Raw genomic sequence first — 24,681 nt, 5'->3', positions numbered from 1 at the left:
GCGGTTTTGAATTAAAATCTTGAATTTGAACCCATCCTTACGCTTCGTGCGATCTTGGAGAAGTTTTTTGAGATTTTAATTTTTAATTTGCATAATTTATTGATTTGAGTGAATAAATACGAAAGTGCCTTGATCTGCTTTCAAAAGGATTAATTATGCAACAATTTAAGGTTTTAAATTCGAATTAGAGAAAGTAATTTAGGTTTGAATTTTCGGATCTGGTTATAAAGAATTAATTTGAGGAAGTTATCTTGAAACGGACAGAACCAATAAAAAAAATGTTGTTTTTGTTAACTCTCAAATTTTGTTTTCTCTCGATTCCAGATCTGAAAAATTTGTTAACTCTAGATTATTTTTTCCGGTTACCAGACCTTAGGAGTAGTTGTAAGTAATTGTAATTTAGGTTGTAATAATTATAATTACTATAATTACTATGTATTATGCTACAATTAGCTTAATTATTAGGATTTAGATATTATTTAAAATTGGTATTAACGCTAATTAAGGGTATAATTCTAAATTCTGAATTTGATCACAATTAATGCTAATTATGGCATAAAATTATTTAGTATTTTCTAAATAAATTATTGAAGCATTTCTAAAAGGTAATCATTGTAGAAATTGCTAAAGTTCTACTAAAACCTAATAATTATTTTGATGAATATAGTTGACATATAAAATTAGTATATTCTAATTTAAAAATGCTATAAGATCCTGTATTCTATTTAGGATGAGTAGATTCTATACGTACGTCCTAGATTAGGTTTTAGACATAATTTTGGAACCTAACTAAAGGCGTTTAGGTATACATGTGTTGTTTTTGCATGAGTCAAGCATTGATGTTCGCAAACGAACCATTCTGTGTAAGACAATTGCAAGGATGACTCATGACAAGTTGAAATGACGTACTGACAATGGACGTGGGTGTTAGCTTTTCCAAAGGAGGGTTGGCGCCTGCTAAGTTGTTTGGTGCATAAGGGTAGTGTATAAAAATAAGTTGCAACACACATGGACTAGCGATGTCTAGAAAAGCATCGGGGGCTTGGAACATAAGCGATCCGTCTGTGATCCTCCTCCCCCCGTTGACTGGCCTGGTCGTTAGTTCATGGATATGTTAATTTGACCCAAAGGTTGATTGTCAAAAAGGTTATATGTTTGTACTTTATTCACTACGCCAGAGTGCCTGAAGGTAATGATTGCACCCAAAGGTGTTTCATTACTGAATGGTGTTTTGGCTAAAGATTTAATGGAGCAAATAGTTTTACATAGGCCTTTAGATAGATTTTAGAATTATGATTAAGGATCAAATCGTGACGCATCGTATCTAAATTATTTCCTTGTTCTAAAATTTTCAGATCTAAACATAATGTCAAATCTAAGTCAGATTAAGCCCCTCATGGGGAACAATTTCAAACAGTGGGAGGAAAAGCTGAAATTAGTCTTAGGGATCATGCAATTGGACACTGCACTGAGATTTGATTGCCCCAAGCCTGATAAAGAGGGTGAGGAAACTCCCCAAAAGAAGGCTGATATTGAAAAATGGGAGCATTCAGATCACATGTGCATAATGGTGATGAAGCAAACAATCCATGAGACTTTTCGAGGCATAATACCTGATACAGAAACCGGCGCTAAAAATTACCTTAAGGCCCTTGAAGAGAAATTCACAAAGAGTAAAAAGACTGAAGTTAGTACACTTTTTGTGAAGTTGGCAACAATAAAATACAAGGGAAAAAAAGGGGTTAGAGAGCATGTTATTGAGATGACAAGACTGCAACGTGCCTTGAAAGGGCATAATTATGACATCTCTGATGAGGTTCTCATTGAGTTCATTTTTCTGTCTCTCCCGTCTAACTTTAGTCAATTCAAGTTGACTTATAATTGTCAAAGAGAGACGTGGACACTATCTGAGTTTGAGGCTCAGTTGGTGCAGGAGGAAGAGAGACAGAAAATGACTAAGGGAGAAAGTGCTCATGTAGTAACATCTAATCCTAAGGGTAAAGGCAAGAAGCGCAAGTTTACTGCCAAGGAAAAGGAACCCACCAAGGCAGCTGCAGACAAAGATGCAAAGAAGAACAAAAATGATACTTCTGATAATTCAGAAGAAAGGACATGCTTCTTCTGTAAAGCACCTGGGCATACAAAGAAATTCTGCACCAACTATTGTTAGTTTGTAATAATCTAGAAGTCAATAATACGATAAATTATTATAAAGCTTTGTTCATGAATTGAATGTTTATTTATATATCATTTTGTTGCCTTGAGTATTATTGAATTTATGGATCATTTCGAGTTCATGACTGAAATTGTGAAACTCCATAATATAGATGATATATACTCTTAAAAGGTCACTGACCAAGGTAATTAGCAGGAACACTAATTACCGCGATAAGGTTAGTATGTGGATTAAAAGATGGTTAAGTTTTACAAACCACCTGACACGAGATGTCATTTTAATCACATAGATACATGTTCTAGGAACATGGTATTTGACAGACCCCGAATGAAACATTAAATAGAATTGTGTTCGTGTCATTTATGTTTTCATTCAGTGTCAGGTTCTACAGTATGAGGTATTTATCGTTCCCACTGAGAAATATGTATGTGTGATTGTTATCTACCGCTGTCCGTAAAAAGCAGTCATAACGGTAGCTTTTCCATATGTATAGCTTAGCTGAGGAAGTGATAGTTTACCAAGAATACTATTTGTCCCTCGTATCTCTATACGAGCTATAGCATCACTGGGCCCCTTGGTAGAGTTAGATTATCTGCTAGCGGTATAATTACAAGAGTAATTATATTTGATAATCTGCTCAAGATCAAGAAAAGATTCAGTTAGCAAGGATGACACACAATCTACCTTGAAACTGATCTGATAGCTATGAGACAGAAGAACAGACACAAGTAAATTATTTACTGGATCGTGATATTGTACAGTACAGCATCATCTGTGTAATTGGATGGTCATGATGTGTTGCCAGATGTCACCCATGATTATAGAAGTTAAAACAGTTTTAACTCTATTTACCAACATAACACAGATCCTATTGGGTCACACCATATAGGAGTTAATCGGAGAATCTTATTGTGATTGATTATAAATTGGTTATGATCAATAGTAAGATGGTTATAATTAATTATACGTGTTATAATTAAATTATAAATGTTATGTAAAAATAACAAGCAAAAATATTGGTTAATTTATAAACGTGTGTGACACGTTGTATAAAAGTTAACCGGTTAATTTATAAATGTGCAGGACACGTTGTATAAATTACCGAAACAACAAACCGCAAGAAAAATATATATAATTGTTCAGAATAATTATACGAATATTATTTGTATTCGGGCCGAGGGCATTCGGGTCTTTTCAGATTCGTCTTATCCGCATGACATGTCATCGATCCTATCCAGATGACACGTCATCGATACCGAAACAAACAACCGCAGAAAAATATATATAATTGTTCAGAATAATTATACAAACATTATTTGTGTTCGGGCCGAGGGCATTCGGGTCTTTTCAGATTCGTGCTTATCCGCATGACGTGTCATCGATCCTATCCAGATGACACGTCATCGATCTTATCTACATGTCATCATCATTTTCCATTCGATGGCATATCTTGTAAATAGGCCGAACTTGGAGGGCATTTTGGTCATTTGGCAACCAATCCTAAACCCTATAAATAGGGGTGGAGGGGTAGAGAGAAAAATCGCTAATTCACTCATACCGTTTCGTGTCGAAACGGATCGGTATTTTCTCTCTTTCTCGGTTTCTCTCCCAAATAGTGTTTCGGTTGAGAAAAGAAAGTTATACGTACTTGACGTATAATCTTGCGGGTTGTTGTGGAGTATATTTACGGGATTGATGAATAGTGTTTTACCGAATTTAGCGGTATGTCAGTTTTGCATATTGATGAAACTGAGCAACCGAAAATTCGTGTTTACGGGTTTTCGTCTTTTTCCCCATGAATAGTGTTTTTGCATAATTCCGCGGTTTACGGTATTTCTGGCAGAAGAAATAAACCGCTCTCCGGTTAGTCCTGGTGGATAACCGATAGAGGTATCACACGTGTGATACTCCGAGTCGATTCCTTCCCTGGTGAGGCTCTACTCGCTCGGTCTGCATTCCAACTGTGATTTGGAAACAAGGTATAAATATGTTATATTAATCTATTTAATTTGTAAGTAGATTAAAGTTTTAGAAATCAATTATGGAGTAGATCTGTAAAAGGATTAAATTGGGTTTTGATGCCAAAGGAATTCTGAAGGTGGACCGCCTTGGAAAGTTTCCCGACATACCCCGTTTAATCCTGAGCTTAAGTTGGCCGTAGAAATTTTTGTTCTACGGTCATTCCGCACCTTAAGCCTAAAAGGGGTTTTGGATTAGCACCCCGAAACCCCAACAACTATCATGCATGGTTGGCAAAGAAAGGTATGTCTCTTGCTTTAGTTTGTTCTGAAGTTAATTTAAGTTCTGTATCAAGATATACTTGGTGGATAGATTCAGGTGCAACGTCTAACATCAGTATATCGATGCAGGGTTGCCTAAGCCATCGCAAGCCAAGTGAGGCGGAGCGCTACGTTTACGTAGGAAATGGCAGCAAAGTAGAAGTGAAAAGCATAGGAAAATTTAGATTATTATGTAGGACAGGATTTTATTTAAGTTTTGATGCTTTAGTGGTTTCATCCTTCAGAAGGAACCTAATTTCTGTATCTTATTTGGAAAAAAATAGTTATGTATGTTCATTTAGTAATGGAAATTTCAGTTTGTGTCAAAATTCTAAGCTTCTTGCTTCTGGTATCTTGTCTTCTTATGATAATCTTTATTTTTTAGATATAGACACTTCACATTCAGAGGCACTGCATATAGATAATAGAAAACGTAAATTAACTTGCGAGAAATCAGCAACATTATGGCACAAGCGATTAGGACATATCTCTATGAAAAGGATAGAACGTCTTGTGTCTAATGATATTCTCCAACCTTTAGATTTTACAAACTTAAGTGATTGTGTAAATTGTATAAAGGGAAAACAAACTAATAAACGTAAATATAATGCCAAAAGGTGTAATGACGTTTTAGAATTGATTCATACCGATATATGTGGTCATTTTCCAAAGGCTACAAGAAATGGTCATCGGTATTTTATCACATTCATAGATGATTATTCTAGGTATGGCTATATTTACTTGATAAAGGAAAAGGCTGAAGCGTTAGACGTGTTTCAAAATTTTAAAGCGGAAGTTGAGTTACAACTTAACAAACGCATAAAAGCTGTCAGATCTGATCGTGGTGGTGAATACTACGGCAGATATGATGGATCAGGAGAACAGCGTCAAGGTTTCCTTTGCAAAATACTTAGAGGAATGCAGAATTGTGCCTCAGTATACGTTGCCAGGTTCACCTGCAATGAATGGTGTTGCTGAACGGCGAAATCGCACCCTTAAAGACATGGTGAGAAGTATGATTGCTCGTACAACTCTACCTGAGAATCTGTGGGGAGAAGCCTTAAAGACTGCAGCATACATACTTAATAGAGTGCCTACTAAAGCAACTAACAAGACCCCTTACGAGTTATGGGTTGGGCGCAAGCCTAGCTTGAATCATTTGAGAGTTTGGGGATGTCCATGTGAAGCTAGGCCTTATAAGCCAAGTGAAAAGAAACTGGACGAAATGACCGTTAGTTGTTACTTTATAGGCTATTCTGAAAGATTTAGGGGATATAAATTCTATAATCCAACAGAACATATAGTTTTCGAGTCAAGAAGTGCGAAATTTTTTGAGGATAATGAGTTTGTGGGGGGAGATATGACAAAAGATAATATTTTTGAAGAAGAAGAGACGAATGAGAATGAGACTATGGACCAAAGTCCTGGTTTTGTTCAAATTTCGATTGCGTTTAGAAATACATCTTTTGACAATGTGCAAACATCATCATCCCAAACAGCTCAATTAGAAACTCAACATGGAATAGAGAACACAAATGGACCTGAATCCAACCCAAACCCTGACATTGCCATGACCAATGTTGATGGCCTAGGGCCTGTGGGAGATTCAGAAGTTGTAAATGATGTTCCTCCTCCTGTTGAAGATCAAGTTGTAAATGAACCTCAAGAAAATATAAAGCCTGTGCCAATTAGGAGATCTACTAGAGAGAAAAGATCTACACAATCGAAGGATTATGCATATCTTCAAGAACATGAGTTTGACATTGGCATGTTTGAAAATAACCCTGTTAATATCAAACAAGCTGTGGAAAGCTTTAACTCTCAAATGTGGATTAATGCCATGAATGAAGAGATGAAATCTATGTATGACAATGGCGTTTGGGATATCGTTCCATTACCTAAAGGCAAGAAACCCGTTGGTTGCAAATGGATATTTAAAACTAAACGGGATTCTAAAGGCAATGTTGAAAAATACAAGGCACGTCTTGTTGCGAAAGGTTTCACACAGAAAGAAGGCATTGATTATAAAAAGACTTTCTCTCCGGTTTCATCAAAAGACTCTTTAAGGATTATATTGGCACTTGTAGCACATTATGATTTAGAACTTCATCAGATGGATGTAAAGACGGCATTTCTCAATGGTGACATTGATGAAACGATCTATATGAAGCAGCCAGAAAACTTTGTATCAGGTGATGCAGGGTCTATGGTTTGCAGACTTAAGAAATCTATCTATGGGCTAAAACAAGCATCTCGACACTGGTATCATAAGTTTCACAAAGTTGTTAGCTCATTTGGTTTTGAGTCTAACATAGTAGATGAATGTATATACCTTAAGTTCTGTGGGAGTAAATTTATTTTTTTGGTTTTATATGTAGATGACATATTGCTTGTCAGTAACGATAATGACATGTTGCAAGATTTGGCATGCAAAATAGTAAACCAGGAGATACCCCTGTATCAAAAGGAGATAAGTTTAGTCTAAAACAATGTTCCCAAACTGACTTAGATAAAAACATCATGAAAGATATTCCCTATGCCTCAGCCGTAGGTAGCATCATGTATGCACAAGTATGCACGCGTCCGGATATTGCGTTAATTACTGGTATGCTAGGGAGATATTTAAGTAACCCAGGTATGGAACACTGGAAGGCAGCCAAGCGAGTGTTGAGATACCTAAAGAGAACTAGGGACTATATGCTCACGTATCGGAGATCGGAACAGCTCAAGGTCATTGGATATACCGATTCTGATTTTGGTGGATGTGTCGACAGCATGAAATCGACATCAGGATACATCTTTATGATGGCAGGCGGTGCCGTGTCATGGAAGAGCGCTAAACAGTCATTGGTAGCCTCCTCCACTATGGCAGCCGAATTTGTCGGATGCTATGAAGCATCTAATCATAGCGTATGGCTGAAGAACTTCGTCACAAGGCTGAAAATTGTGGATTCTATTCAGAAACCACTCAAATTATTATGTGACAACAATTCAGCAGTGTTATACGCAACCAACAACCGAAGTTCGTCAAAGTCGAAGTACATCGACATTAAGTTTTTGGTTGTAAAAGAGAGAGTGCAGAATAATGAATTATGTATATAACACATAGGTACAGACTCCATGATTGCGGATCCTCTTACTAAAGGATTACCACCCAAGCAGTTTCACGAACATGTTACTCGTATGGGTGTAATATCTGTTTAGGATATATAGAAAATGTGGGAGTCTGAATATGTGTTAAGTTTTGTTTTCTGATGTTCTATGTAATGTAATTGTAAACAGTTTTGATGAAATATATACAAGTTGCATTCAGTTTCATTATTTCTCTCTTTAAAGCTTAAGTTTGTTGACCTCATACAGTAAAGTTAAGGTAACTCAATTAGAAATAGGCACGTCTAATCACACTTGCGTGTAATTTCTAAACTATATGTCCAAATCAAATTCATGTCATTCAGTTATGTTGGCAGCGTGATTTATGTCGGTTTAGTTGCGAATAAATGTGACGAATGCCGCTTAAGTTCTTTGTTAGCATAATTGATGGACGGAATTGTTTAAGAAATACTATAAGTAAAGACAGAAAAGTTGCATGCAATAAAGTTAAGGATATATAATCAAAAGGTTGCACTTGTCCATGTGGGAGATTGTTGGATTTAGAGACGTCTAATTACAATAATTAAGTTGGACATACGTGCATTATGATTATGATATCAAATACTGTCACAAGATTACATTTATGTAATGATTAAAATATGCCAAACAATGTGATTAATTAAGTCATGGCATTATACGTATTTAAATAAGGTTTTGGATACGAATACATATAGAATAATGTTAATCAATTATAATTGTTAATGGACCGATTATAGTTGATTAAAATAATAGCAGTAATAAATTTAGGCAAACTTGTCTCACAAGTTTTAGCTAGGCAAACTTGTCTCACAAGTTTTAGCTAGGCAAACTTGTCTCACAAGTTTTAGCTAGGCAAACTTGTCTCACAAGTTTTGCACTACTATAAAAGGGCTGGGTCTCCACAACCTTGAACTCATCATGATCATTCTCCACTGTCTTGCTCCATAAAAGACCAGATATTATGCCTTCAATTCGTGAGACAGAAACAAGTAAGAGAGAGTTCAAGAGTTGTGGAAGGACTCGCTAGCCAAGTAATTTGTCGGTTGAGCGTGCGAGCAAGTTAATCAAGCCATCTTCATCGATTCCTTTGATATTGCTTGAGAGGCAATAGACGGAATGCCATAAAGATGGAAAGTAAGTAGTTTCCGCTATGCTTATTTAATTCTTACATAGATCTAGGTTAAGGTTTTAAGTAAATTAGAAAAACCTGACCAAAGGGCTAACAAAATCATGATAAAACCCAAAGAAGAAGAAGATCCACAACAAAACTCGCGTCTTTTGCTTCTCAACTTCGCCTCCAAGCAATAGCCGCCAATCCAAACCCTAGAAAATACTTCTCTGCTCCAGAATGAGCTCTCTGGTGCAAGAAATCTTGCTTATATGTTTTTCTGGCCGACCTTCCTTCAATAGGCCTTGTTTCCATATTCTGGATCTGTTTCCGGATTTGCCTGACACGGCCTGTACAAGATCCTATCCGGGCCGCGTGCCTGTGTTTCTTCTGTGGTCGAGTCAGCGGTCGAGTCTGTGGTCGAGTCGAGGTTGATATGGGCCGGACAAGATGTTGTACGGGTAGTGTAAAAACTTCTCAAATTCCAGATTCTCATCGATTTCATCTAATTCCTACAAAATAAGAACAAACTTGTAGCAGTACCACATTCTATAGATATTTCAATGAAATACGACCGATTTAATGGTTTAAACACATATTTTGGTACAAAATATAGGTCGGAATATAGATAAGTTTGCGAGATATCAGCAACTAATTGCAGAATTAAGCCGAAAAGGTGGCACCTTATTTTGCATTATTGCTTACATATATTTTAATAATTTTGTAAATTATTCGTCGAAGATCTTAAAGTTATATTATTATTATTTCTGTTGTTGTTGTTGTAAAATATATAGTCGATATAGAGGAGGAATTTTTTTTTAAAATGTAATTAAGAGCTCCCAACTCCTAAGGTATTACCTGAAGAATGTAGACATAGAGAATCTACCTCACAATAAAGTAATGATAGTTGAAACTATTTTCTTGTGAAGGTAAAATAGTAATTACCAGAACAAAAATCAAAAGTCTTCTTTTGCATATGTTGAAATTTAACATATTTAACATATTTAAATTACGATTTATTTTCATTTCATGAACACATAAAATTCATGCAATTGCAGTTGTTTAATTAGTCACAGTACATCAAATAATTTTAATACTCACATTTCATGAATTCCGAATGTATTCAAATTAGTATCAAGTTGGTACTAAATTTTATATTGTGCCTATTTAAATGATTGATATGGGTGAAAATGGTATGGATAATATCTGATCCGTATTCGAAAAATTAGATGTGGATATCCGATATCTTAATATTCGTGTGGATATGAATACTGATATGGTTTTACATTTCAATTATATGTATCCAAATAGTTGATATATAACATATATTTTAATATATATTATGAAAAAAATTATATTATTCATTATTATAATTAGATAAATATTATGAACTTTAATATTTTTAATAAATTTTCTATTATTTTAATAAATATCCGATCTGATCCATATTCGTATCCGGATCCATCTAATATTCACTCCGTATCTGTATCCGAAAAAAAAATATAAATATTATTTTTTCACTATATCCACAATAAGAATGAGACACTTTTTGCGAGGATAAAAAAGTGACTTTTCGCGATGGAGTATTGTCATTGTTCTGTTTTTTCTATTCGCGACGGAGTACTGTTATAAATGCGTTTTTCCCCTCGCGAAAAGTGTCTACTCTGTATCCGATCCTTTTTCACCCATATTTATTGATGGAGCATAGGTATACATAAATTTAATTAGTTCGATTCAATAATTTTTTATCTTAGTTGTCAAAACAGTATTTTAGGTGTCAAGAGAAATTATTAAATAGACAAACCCGACCGTATCATTAGGCACTTCCCTTTCTCTAATTAAATACAATTATTCAAATTGCCCATGAGCTTACGAGATTTTTTTTTTTTTAATATTTTGAGGAAAAAAAAAATTATTGAAATAAGTCACGCTAGCTATAACCATAGACCCATAAGGCCCTAGCTCCAGCACAGTGTTAAGCATGTGGAATGGGACCACTAAAAAAACGTCCCCATATCATGGAAGGGACCGTTGCTACTTAACACCCACTAATTAGTTATATCCAGTACTGCAATACCTTACTCAGTACATGCAATTAGATTTGACTCGATCATTAGTTTTAACAATGTTTGGCGTCGAGAAAGAGGATGAAGACTTATTAGATTTGTAGTACTTAGTTTTATGCATGTTATGATGTTTTTGTATTTTTCTATGATTGTTGCTTTCTTGTGTTGTAGACATGGTAAAATGTTTTGGTTTTTTCTATTGTTTTTGCTTATGTTTTGAACAACTGTAAAGACTTGACATATTTGATTTTGGTATCAATTTTAGGTACTATGTCAAATATGCTATGATTCTTGATTTCAATGAAATCGGTGGTAAAATACCACTATTTTTCAAAAAAAAACTTGATATATACGAATCTCAAAATGGATCCCCTATAGGCTATATAGGAACTGATATCCAATTACTCGATTGGGAGTTCATTAATTAGAGCTCATTGTACTCAATCAGGTACTTAGGAGGATATAGATCTGTCTATGAAGGAGTTCAAATGCCTTCTATTTATTTTTTTAAATAAATATTGGAGATCAAACCACTCAACTATTTATTATCTATAAATAATTGTCTTTTTTTAGTTTCAAACATGCAACCTCTCACACAAAGAATATTATCTTTGCTACTAGATCAAAAGTTGATTCTCATACTTCTATTTATTGTGCCTTTATCATGCTTCTACTTTAAACTGAACAATTTATATATCAAAATATAATTGTCCGTGTTATATGTGATCAACTATAATTTGATTTCAAATCTCCACTAAAATATAAATACACATTTGACATTTTTATATATTATATATATATTTTTGTAAAAATGAAAATTCAATTAAATTTCATAATACATAATTAATTAACTATCACGAAAATGACCAAGGATTCCTTGACTTTAGATTAACCCAATATCAAACGCACCATCACGACACATGACGTTGCATAAACGTAGCACGGTCAAATAGTACACCTGGCCGCTATTAATTCACTATATATATATATATATATATGCGTACCGAGAAGCTTCGTCAGTTAACAAATTAAATGCATCTCACTTCAAAGAAGCACGGAACCCTCAATCAGGCTACGTACTTTGCTAGAAGAAGCCAGCCAACAGTTAATTTGCTTTCTTCTTTCTGGACATGTGGCACATGCACGTTTCACATGGGAGGCGGATCTAGCCATTAATTATTCCATATCCAATCAAACGCGTTTAACTCATTAAGTTCATTCTGGGCTTCAGCATTATCTCCAAATTAAGCATACAACATCTAACATAGGGTACATACATGCATCAATAGATGCATTGCCTTGACATGCATTATGGGTCTATTTTTGCAATTAATGTTTAATTTGCTTGTACTGTAGAAGTAGAAAACAAACAGCAGTTTAATTGGTAATATTATAAGAAAACCATATTGTGGTATTGTTTTTATCTTGTTTGATCGTTTAAATAACTAGAACAATGTAAAAGCTCTTGACAACTTAATTAAGGAATGACAAGTGTTAATTAACATTCTTGTTATTAATTGAGTCGGACGATATATCGAGCCAACTTTGTCTTACTTTTTGCTACGTGTTGAACTGATAATTGATGAGCAAGCCATACATTGTTCTAAATAGTATCTAAGCAAATTCCATTAATTGTTTGTACATTTTTTTGTTGTTAAATGCTACGAATAAAAATTAAGAATGTCCATCCTGCAGGCCCTTAATTAATTTGGTTTAATTTATATCAAGTCAATGGATGGGGTCTAAAAATCGCCTTTATATATCATATATTATATCGCATTAGTATTTAGTAGCAATAAATATGAAAAAAGTTTCCATTAGTGCATTTAGAGAATCTGGGTTGCAGTTGGGTTGATGAGAAGCCCATAATATGATAATTTCTCTTAGCTAGTCAGCACGTTGCATTGCCTTTCGTTTGGATGATATATAATTAATGTATTAATAACTTCGTCTAGATCTCACCATGCAGTGGTAGAATTCTGAAATGAAAATTTGCCTAGCGCTGCATAGTTGAGCTGGCTAAGGCGAATGTTCTTCTACGAGCTAGAGATCTTAGGTTCGAATCTCCAGAATACATGAGTAGAGTGTGTATTGTGAGTGTTATATGTGCCTACGGGCTTTAATAAAAAAAAAAAAAAGAATTCTGAAAATTTTTATGATGCTATATATTTTTTTTTAAATACCAAGTCCTTAATATAGTGATATATCTCACATGAATTATTTCATTAGATTTTAATCTTGTGACTTCTTATATAGAAATAATTAACTTGATGATACTAATCATGTACTTTACACTTGAAATATTTTCTTTTTCTTATAATTTTTTTCAGGTGACAAAACATAGAAGAAAGTTAACATAATATTAAACTAATTAACTGTAAATTTATTTAGCAAACCGTATTTGCTCATATTTGAATCAAATTTAATTAAAGTTTAATTTATTTCATTAAACTTTTGACTAGCTTGAACTTATATTCGTACTCTCATTCATTTTAATTGATTTGCTCCAACTCAAATTAATTATAAATAGCACAATATACAATTACGTTATTCAATGTAAAGAACCTAACTATTAATATAACATAGAATATTTTTCAAATATATATAGATGTAATTTGTTTTAAATTGGATTTTGAACAACATCGCAACATTATAATAGGTACAAATACATAGCAAATAACAGATCAGATATAAATATTAATAACTGATAACGTAAGTATAAACATTAAAATTTTGAATAATTGATTTTATAAATATAAACATATATCATTCAAGTATAAATACATAACAATACATATAGTAACAATTTGTAACACATATGTAAACACCAAAAAAAAATTAAATACTTAACTTTTCACGCACGTCGAACAATTCAATTAAGTTTAATCTCCAATTATTTGAAGTACAAACACCTGACAATAAATGTGTATGTAAGTATATATATATATTTAGTTTGTATTGCTTTTTTTTTTTTTTTGGAAGGTCAGTGGCTTTAATTTAGTTTGTATTGTTAAGTTTTTGTATGATATATAGAAAATATAAATACCTAACAGCAAAGGTATAAGTACCTGACAATACGATACTAGCTAGCTAGTAATTGGCAATTATATAGATATAAAACCCGTGTATATATATATATATAAAACTAACTAATAGGAAGATTGTTGGGTGTGGATTGAGTATGTGGATCCCATACCACGTGAAGTATGGGGCTGATGTAGTTTTTTTTTCTTCTATTTTTTAGAGTGCGGAGGCTTATTTTCTATAACTCTCACATAAATAATTAGAGAAATTAACGGATCTGAAAAATTGGAGTTGGAGGACGATTAGACGCATTAAAAAAATGAAATGAAATTGAATTTATTTTTCACGAGAACACATGCATGATGAATATTCTTAATGGTATAGACAAATGTTTGTGTAAAAGTACAAAAAAAAAGATATTCTTGGGCTAAGTGTTTGTACATTTTTTTTTTTATAAAAGTGGATTGCATTGAACATGCATTTATTGCTACATCTGACTTAGCTAGCTACGACCCAACTCCCTTGCCCATAAAAAATTTAAGAATTTCTAGATCGAACAGCTCCATATATATACTAATATGGATATATACCTGACCGTGATAAATATTATAGGTGCAACCACTAGTGTGTATCCTCTGAGATATCTTATATTTTGCGTGACCTACGTGTCCGGTGCCTATTCGAGAATAGTGCAGGGGCAATATTATTTGAATTTTGAGATTCGTGCATAACGTATTTGAATGGTTGAGATTTTTATCATGATGAGGAATTAGCTTGGAAACTTAGGTCCAAACAGAAATAGCTCCAAGAAGGAGACCGAAACACAAAATACTTTCATAGTATTGCTTCTCACCGTAGGAAAAAGAATATCATACATAGTCTTGATAATGGCTCCCAAATAATTACACAACCTTCTGAAATTCAACGAGAAGCTTACCTCTTTTACAAAGACCTTTTAGGTACATCAGGTTCAAAATTCGCCTCATTAGGTCCAGATTTCTGGTCTGAAGGATTACAATTAACAGATCAAGATAGACGTTTATTTGAAACACCCTTTTCTGAAGAAGAAATCCATAGAGCTATTTTCCTTTTTGATCCCACAGGGACACCAGGGCCTGACGGGTTTTCTTTCCTCTTCTACCAACATTTTTGAGATTTACTCAAATCTGAACTCCTTCTACTCTGCCAGAAATTCTTTGACAATTCCCTTGACCTCCACCATTTGAACAAATCGGTTATCTGTTTAATCCCTAAGGACTCTAATGCTTCCCAACTCAAACAATATCGACCGATTAGCCTTGTAAACTGTAGCTTCAAAATCCTTTCCAAATTGCTTACCTTTCGGGTAGAACCTATCATGCAAAAACTTATTGACCCTAGTCAGTCCGCCTTTCTCAAGGAACGATATATCATTGATAACGTTGTTCTTAGTCAAGAAATCATTCACTATGCCACTAAAACTGATAAAAAAAGGGTAGTGATAAAAATTGATTTCGAAAAAGCGTACGACAAAATTCATTGGGATTATTTGCTTGAGGTTATGCAGGGGCGATCCTTTGGTCCTTGGTGGATTCAATGGATTCAAAGGTGGCTGTACAGCTCCTCCTCATGTGTCAATGTTAATGGCTCTTTAACAAATTATTTTAGATGTCAACGTGGAGTACGTCAAGGAGACCCATTGTCTCCTTTTTTGTACATCCTTGCAGCTGATACTTTAAGTAGATTGTTTAATGCCGGTAAACACCAACAACTTCTACACGGCCTTGGCCCTTCTTGTTTTGACCACCGATCAGCCATGACAAACTGTCATTACGCGGACGACACGATCTTGTTTCTACAAGCTACACATCAAAATGTTGAAAAAGCTTGGTGGACTCTTCGAGCCTTTGAGGCATTGTCAGGGATTCGGATAAATGAACAAAAAACTGAACTCTTTCCTCTTAATATAGATGAACAACTAGCATTTGAATTAGCTTCTGTATTCCATTGTCATGTTTCTCAATTTCCTTTTAAATATTTAGGTGTCCCCCTACACAATTCTCAGCTTTTAATCAAAGATTGGCAGTTCCTCCTTGATAAATTTGATAAAAAGCTGCAAAGTTGGAAAGGTAGATTACTGTCCCTTGGTGGAAGGTTGACTCTTGTAAATGTTGTCCTTACATCCATTCCTCTTTATGCTTTGTCCATTTTTCGCATTCCCAAAGGAGTCCTTACCAAATTAGATAGATATAGACGCAAGTTCTTATGGCAAGGGTATGGGGCCACTACCAAAAAACACTCTCTTTTAAATTGGCCTAGTGTATGTTTAACCAAACAAAATGGAGGGATGGGGGTTTTGGATTTAGATATAATGAACAGGGCCTTACTTGCCAAATGGGTGTGGAAATTTAAAGACCCTACATATACCAATCCTTGGAAAATTTTAATCACTCACAAATATGATGTAGAAAACCTACCCCCGTCTGCTTTTTGGAAGGCTATTTTAGATATTGATCCTTTAATACAAAACAGTATCTCCTTTTCCCCCAATTGCAATACTACTATCTCGTTTTGGCATGACATTTGGTATGGGGAGTGTAGTCTTGCCACAATGTTTTCTCACTTGTACAACAAATGCATAACTACTGACTTATCTTTGCGTGAAGTTCTTGAGGAACAGGGAGGGAACTTGAGATTTAATAGACAGCTGAACGGGGTAGATTTGAGAGATTGGGCAGATCTCCAAGATATCTTTTTCACTTTAGTAATTGATGAAACCCAAAACCTCCCTCCTCTTAAATGGAGATGGTCTGCTTCTGGGTTGTTTACGGTCAAATCTTTGTACCGATTTCTAAATTTTCGAGGCATTACTCCCACTTAGCCCATGCTATGGTGGAATTTGAAAATCCCACCAAAAATTAAAGTTTTTATGTGGTTAGTTCAAAAAAGGAAGATTCTCACTAAATCACAACTCGTTAAACGAGGTTGGACTGGACCTACACACTGCCACTTTTGCCAAGCATATGAAACTGTCAATCACCTGTTTATTCAATATCCATGGGTTAGGCAAATTTGGTTCTGGTTTGGTCAATGCCAAGAGGAATTTAGCCAATGGAATTCAATACAAGATATCATCAACTTTGCATACTCTTTACCACGCTCAAAACAACATGCTTTCCTTACTGTGTTTAGTGCCCTCACATGGACTATTTGGAAAATTCGCAATGACATTTGTTTTAATCTTGCAGCTATACCTACAGGGCGTAATACAATCATCCTTATCTCCTCTCTTGTTTTGTATTGGACAGGCAATGAAGTAGGAGACATTGATGAGGCGGTGAAGAACTGGCTGCCGCAGCATATGAAGCACATCCCTCTTCGCGCCTACTCTGGTGAAGATGGCCTTGAACTGGTGGCAGAAGCTCAAGTAGGGGACTCGGCTGATGCTGCATGAAGACCTATGGCTAATTTTGTTTTTGATTTTACATGAAATATTTTGCTGACTGTGATCAGCTGCACTATTAGGAATTTTGCTGTGCTGTTTTATTACTAAACTCATTGCTGGTTACCACCTTAAATGTGGTATCGTTACTTAAGAGAACGGTCGTGCAACTATTAGGACTACCTGGTAGTTGAAACTGGTTACTGTAATTAAGTTTCTGCAATGAAACAGGCCTAAGCAGCCTTATTTTCAAAAAAAAAAAATGGTTGAGATTTTTCAAACAGTCACGCAAAATATGAGATATCTCAAAGGATGCGACTTTGTGCAACTACATACTAGGGATGCAAACAGGTTGGATATTATTTGTTTGCATCTGAATCCGTATCTGAAAATTAGATACGGATATGGTTTTAAATTTTAATTATTTGTATCCGGAAAGTAGATATATATCATACCATATATATATATATATAGAGAGAGAGAGAGAGAGAGAGTGGCTAAATTGCTACCGGTAGCACTTCGACCTAAGTGTTTACGGGGTCATATCTTAGTATTTGATGTTCAAACAATAAATTCAAACCGTTAGATATTCAATCTATATTAAAATGTGCTTGGAGACCAAATTTTACATTTTTTTGAATTTTTTTTGTTATTTATTAAGCTGGTTTGAAAACCGTTGTTTTTATTAAATTTCTGCAGCATTGAAAAACAGCGGTTTTCAAATCAGCTTAATAAATAGTAAAAAAAAATTCAAAAAATGTAAAATTTGGTCTCCAAGCACATTTTAATACATATTGAATATCTAACGGTTTGAATTTGTTATTTGAACATCAAATACTAAGATATGACCTCGTAAGCACTTAGGTCGAAGTGCTACCGGTAGCAATTTAGTCATACTCTCTCTCTCATAGAGATGGGCTACGGTGAATTGCGAAGTAAAGTGAATATTTTACTTCACACTCATATTTTGCGATTTGAAAATCCAAATGACCAATCTGAACTGCTCAACATGATCTCCATATTGAAATGTGCTTGGAGACCAAATTTTATATTTTTTGGAATTTTTTTACTATTTATTAAGTAATTTTGAAAATCGCTGATCCGATAGTCCATAAATTTGTAATGTTTTTTACTGTTCACAGCAAAACAACAGTTTTCAAAATTGCTTAATAAATAATAAAAAAATTCCAAAACATGTAAATTTTGGTCTCCAAGCACATTTCAATATGGAGATCACATCTAACGGTTCGAATCGGTCGTTTGGACTTTCAAAATGAAAATACGGCGTGAAGTAGAAATACATTTTACTTCGCAACTCACCATAGCTCATCTCTCTCTCTCTCTCTCTCTCTCTCTCTCTATATATATATATATATATAGAGGTTGGCTACTCTACTTACATAAGCATATGAGGTTATATGCTTATAAGTCATTTTTTCGTTTTCAAAATCCAAAAAGTCGATCTGAACTGTTAGATGTGATCTCTATATTGAAATGTGCTTGGAGACCAAATTTTACATTTTTCTGAATTTTTTTTTACTATTTATTAAGCCACTTTGAAAATCACTGATCCAACGGTGGCTTCTGATTTTACTGTTTTGTTAAGCCACCGTTGGATCAGCGATTTTCAAAGTGGCTTAATAAATAGTAAAAAAATTCAAAAAAATATAAAATTTGGTCTCCAAGCACATTTCAATATAGAGATCACATCTAACAGTTTAGATCGACTTCTTGGATTTTGAAAATGAAAAAATGAGTTATAAGCATATACCATCATATGCTTATATAAGTAGAGTAGCCAACCCTTCTCTCTCTCTATATATATATATATATATATAGTATGGCTAAATTGCTAACGGTAGCACTTCGACCTAAGTGCTTACGGGGTCATATCTTTGTATTTGATGTTCAAACAACAAATCAAAACCGTTAGATGTTCAATCTATATTAAAATGTGATTGGAGACCAAATTTTACATTTTTGAATTTTTTTACTATTTATTAAGATGGTTTGAAAATCGTTGTTTTTATTAAAATTCTACACCATTAAAAAACAGCGATTTCAAACCATCTTAATAAATAGTAAAAAAATTCCAAAAAATGTAAAATTTGGCTTCCAATCACATTTTAATATAGATTGAACATCTAACGGTTTGGATTTATTGTTTGAGCATCAAATACGAAGATATGACCCCGTAAGCACTTAGGTTGAAGTGCTACCGGTAGCAATTTAGCCATACTATACATATATATATATATATAGAGTGACTAATATGCATTCGGTAGCATATGGGCCGATATGCATACAGTCCAAATTTGAAATTTCAAAATCCAAAAAGTCGATCTGAACCGTTCATCTTGTTCTCCATATTAATATGTGCTTGGAGACCAAATTTTACATTTTTCTGAATTTTTTTACTATTTATTAAGCCACTTTGAAAATTGTTGATCCAACGATGGCTGCTGATTTTACTGTTTTGTTAAGCCACCGTTGGATCAATAATTTTCAAAGTGGCTTAATAAATAGTAAAAAATTTAGAAAAATGTAAAATTTGGTATCTAAGCACATATTAATATGGAGAACAAGATGAACGGTTCAGATCGACTTTTTGGATTTTAAAATTTCAAATTTGGACTGTATGCATATCGGCCCATATGCTACCGAATGCATATCGGCCCATATACTTGAAAAACAGCGATTTTTAAAAATTCAAAAGAAATAGTAAAAAAATTTCAAAAAATGTAAAATTTTGTCTCCAAGCACAATTTAATATGGAGATCGACTTGAATGGTTCGGATCGACATTTTGAGTTTTGAAATTGAAGATATAGACGTGAAGTAAAACACTCGCTTTACTTCGCGAAGTAGAATGATACATTTTTGGGAAAGCGACTATTTTACTTCACACTCATATTTTGCGAAGTAAAAATTTCTGGACCACCGGATCGGCAATTTTCAAAGTAGCTTAATAAATAGTAAAAAAATTGCAAAAAATGTAAAATTTGGTTTCCAAGCACATTGCAATATGGAGATCATGTTGAGCGGTTCGGATTGACGTTTTGAACTTTAAAATCACAAAATATTAGTGTGAAGTAAAATAGTCGCTTTACTTCGCAACTCACCGTAGCTCATCTCATATATATATAGAGATAGGGTAATGTGCTTTCAGTAGCATATCGGTCGAAATACACACGGTCCAAATTTGAAATTTCAAAATTCAAAAAGTCGATCTGAACCGTTCATCTAGTTCTCCATATTAATATGTGCTTGGAGACCAAATTTTACATTTTTCTGAATTTTTTTACTATTTATTAAGCCACTTTGAAAATCGCTAATCCAACGGTTTTACTGTTTTGTTAAGCCACCGTTGGATCAGCAATTTTCAAAGTGGCTTAGTAAATAGTAAAAAAATTTAGAAAAATGTAAAATTTGGTCTCCAAGCACATATTAATATGGAGAACAAGATGAACGGTTCAGATCGACTTTTTGAATTTTGAAATTTCAAATTTGGACCGTGTGTATTTCGGCCCATATGCTACCGAAAGCACATTAGCCTATCTCTATATATATATATTATGAAATATTTTATATTATTCACTATTATAAAAAAGCAGATAACTGTGTATCTGTATATGTTTAATATTTAATCTGTATCTATATCCGTATAATATCTAATCCATATCGGTATCTGTATCCAAAAAATGAAAAGAGATATGGATATACCACTATCCGATCTGTTTGCCACCCTACCACATACACTTGTAAGCAAGGGCGGATCCAAGATTTCTGCCAGGGGGGGCAGAAATCGGATTCAAATAGCTTATCGGGTTCAAACCGTATATCGTATACCATATACCGTAAACCGTAAACCTTAAATCCGAATTTTTTTGCTTGAAGCATATTTTGTTATAAAAAATGAAAAAATAATAAAAATTAATTAAAAAAATAAATTAAGACAATGTTACACTCAAATAATATAGTAATATAATACACATTAAAACCTATATACACATTTTTAATGCTAGATATTATGTTGAAATTGCTGGATTATCTCGTTCTCGTCCCAAAAAAAAAAAAGATTGTAGAGACAAACCAAAATATTATTAACATTTTTAAATAATATACTTCTTTTGCTAGCAAAATTAGTTATTAGTTTTTAAATTTCAAAATATCTTTCTGAAAAATAATTAAATATAAATATATATGCCCTAAATGATAAAAAATTACTTCACACGAATAGGTAAAAATTGAAGACATCCATTTTATTAATAACAAGATCTTAACATAAACAGAGCCACAGAGAGGACTATAATGTTGATCTCTAAAAATATATTATATATAGAAGAAATATAAAGAATCAAAAAAGAAACAAAAAAGAAGTAGAAAATATGGAAAAACAATTCAAAAGCAAATACAAAAATGCAAAAATTTGTGAAAATGCATGGATAGTTCCATTAGACACTAAATTGAGAGAGAAGAAACAATTAGAGCCGCTGCTCTTATTAAATTTGAGTAGCTCATCTCTTCAATATAATTTTAATTGAAGCTGGCCCACAAAAGCCTCTTTATATATTTCTTTAATAATATGTACACCAAGTCTATCTAGGCAAAGAAAGCTTTCTTTCCTAACACAACTCAACCAAAAAATTAAAACAGAAACAGAAATGGCAGAACTCCCAAACACAACTCAACAAAAAAAAGTCAAATATAAATGACTGAGAGAGAAGAGAGTCACAAAATTGGTTTATTAGTTACAGGGAGGGGCAATCTAATTTTCAGGGGGGGGACAAAACTGAAAGACTACACTGAGTCCGCCCCTGCTTGTAAGATGTCAAAATTATGCCTCTTTGCATTTTCTATCCTGTTGAGTGTTGAGCATTAATTGTTTTTTCTTTTCTTTTTTAAGAAAAGACATTCATACCTGACAATAACATCTAGCATTAACATCTGAAAACAAAACATATCCGTACTTACCCTATATATCTATCTTTCATCAAAATGGCCCCGGCCTTTTTCGAATTCATAATTCATATCACCAAAGGTAACAGAATATTTTTGTTTGGGTTTGAACCGTCCAATCAGAATCTGCACGACTATTGAAACGACCCTGTGCGTTCTCAGGATGGATTGGTCAGAATTCCTATCGGACTGCCTTTTTCTCCCTAATTGCTTCCTACAGACAATCACCTATTAGGTAGGTGTTATCTATCCCAAACACTCAGATAAAATTTTGCTTCCTCGGCCCTACAATTCAGTAATTCACAGTTGAAACCTAACATATTATTCCTAAACTGCTAGCACAAAAACCATAACCAGCAATAGCATACACCCAAGTTTAATATTAACCCATAAAGTATATATATATAGAGGCTATAGTATAGTTAAAATGCTTCTTCTTCCAGCTTCTTCTTCTAATGTTAATAATCACTTGCGCGCACTGGGGTCAATTTGGATAACTGACATTTCTGCTCTTGATCACCAAGCATGCAGTGGAATACATTCCACTTCATCATCTAAATGAGTCCATATACATATTTGTGGGGTGTGTGTGTGTGTATACTGTCACTTTAGTGCATGGTTGATTCCTTTCTAGTTTTGGAATAAGTACTAGTAGCATCAAATTTCAACCACCATGTCCGGTATTTATAACGTATTCCAAAGTGCGTTCAAGTGTGCATCCAGATCTGGAGTCAACAAGGGACACTAGTGGAAAAACATGAATCAGGATCGGTTATATACACATATTAGTATCGGAATCCAACCGATTCTAATGAAAGCGATACTGATACTATCAGGATCGGTTTTATATTTTTAAAGAACCGATTCAAATAGAAACTATTAGGATCGGTTTTTTAATAAAACCGATCTTAATAGTTGTTATCTAGATCGGTTTTTGACTAAGAACCGATCCCGATACGTACTATCAAGATCGGCTTTTATATAAGAACCGATCTTGATAGTATTTTCGAATTTTTTTTTTAAATTACATAACAACCGATCCTGATACGTACTATCAAGATCGGTTTTTATATAAAACCGATCTTGATAGTATTTCGGATCATAATTCCAAAAAAAAAAAAAAAAAAAATTTTGGATCGGTTTTTATTTAAAAACCGATCCTAAAAGTTTTTTTTTTTTTTGGAATTATGATCTGATAAAAAAAAAAAACTTTTAGGATCAGTTTTTATTTAAAAACCGATCCTAAAATTTTTTTTTTTTTTCGAATTAGGATCAGTTATTTTAAACAATCGATCCTAATAGTTCACAAATTAGGATTGGTTGACTAAAAAATCCGATCTAACTAGTTTTTAGGATCGGTTTTGTTTAGAAAACCGATCCAGATAGGTATTAGTATCGGTTGTTTCATATAACTGATCCAGATAGGCCGATCCTGATTCATGTTTTTCCACTACTGGGATAATGGAATACCTATATATATTTGACGAGATATTATGTCAGCGTTGTTCTCGATTTATTTCTGGAGATGAAATTAGTAACTTTTAATTATTTTAGAACTTGTGTACGTATGAACTCCGTCCATGCTTAATTGTAACTAGTATCGTGTCTGTGCATTAATATTGTAACGTGTCTGTGCATTAATATTGTAACGGAGACATACTGCAAGAGAACAAAAAAGATCTCATACAAAATGACATATTTTTATTAAAAAAAAGACTAAATGACAAATAACATTATTTAAATGACATATTAAATAAATTAATGACATCTACACATAAATAATATTTTTTAAATGACATATTTATTTTTTAATTTTTTTTAAAAAAATTATAAAAAAAATCATACAAAATAACATATTGAACGACAAATAACATTTCTTTTAATGATATAAAAAATAAAAAATGAAGACATGACAAATTAATTATCAATCAATCTAAATTAAAATGATAGACTATTTTTGTTTGTGTCTATCACACTTTTTTTGCAAAGCTATGAAAATAATAATTTTATTTTCTAAATATATTAAAATTGTATGAATTCTCAAAACATAAGTGAGATGATAGACACAAATCAGAAGTGTGAATTAAGATGGTGTGGCTTGTGGGGCCATGAGATTGTACCCAACAAGAGGCATGCACATTGGCTGGACAAACAATTAATTAAGGAACGAAAATCTAGCTAGATTAGTCAAGAAGCAAATCACATAAACTAATTAATAACAACGACGGTAATATATATAAAATGGCAAGTACAAACTCACCGCTTGAAATATATATATATATATATATATATATATATGCCTGGTAAAGAAATTGAATAAATGAAAAATGCGTGGCAGCGAATAAACTTATTGATTTGGTGGTTTTAGAAACTTCCAAGTTCAAGAAGAGAAGATGTTGGAAATTAAAAAAAAATAGTTCACATTCAGACTGTATATATTTTTTATTTAAAAATGTTAAGACATCCTATTCGTACGAAGATTTTAAATGTTGGTCCTACATGACCTTTTTTTGTTGTACT

General features: G+C 33.4%; 2 protein-coding genes across 2 annotated transcripts in view; one reads left to right on the top strand and one right to left on the bottom strand.

The window, feature by feature from the left end:
* Positions 1 to 1,396: 1,396 nt before the first annotated feature.
* Positions 1,397 to 2,170, top strand: LOC144567686 (uncharacterized). Its single transcript, XM_078317851.1, has one exon. The coding sequence runs from the start codon at positions 1,397 to 1,399 to the stop codon at positions 2,168 to 2,170; it is 774 nt and encodes a 257-aa protein (XP_078173977.1).
* A 21,701-nt stretch (positions 2,171 to 23,871) lies between these two features.
* LOC144567835 (rRNA biogenesis RRP36-like protein) overlaps positions 23,872 to 24,681 on the bottom strand; it is a 68,255-nt gene continuing 67,445 nt past the window's right edge. The window contains exon 9 of the transcript XR_013515519.1: positions 23,872 to 23,882. The gene's annotated coding sequence lies outside the window, so the exon portion shown is untranslated. The remainder of the gene's footprint in view (positions 23,883 to 24,681) is intronic.

This window comes from Carex rostrata, chromosome 16 (assembly GCF_964058835.1).
Source record: "Carex rostrata chromosome 16, lpCarRost1.2, whole genome shotgun sequence".
NCBI lineage: Eukaryota > Viridiplantae > Streptophyta > Magnoliopsida > Poales > Cyperaceae > Carex > Carex rostrata.
Note: the sequence above shows the minus strand (reverse complement) of the source record. Positions and strands in the feature narration are given on the sequence as shown.

Coding starts and splice junctions, on each gene's coding strand:
- LOC144567686 (XM_078317851.1), top strand. CDS start 1,397: ATGGGGAACAATTTCAAACAGTGGGAGGAAAAGCTGAAATTAGTCTTA.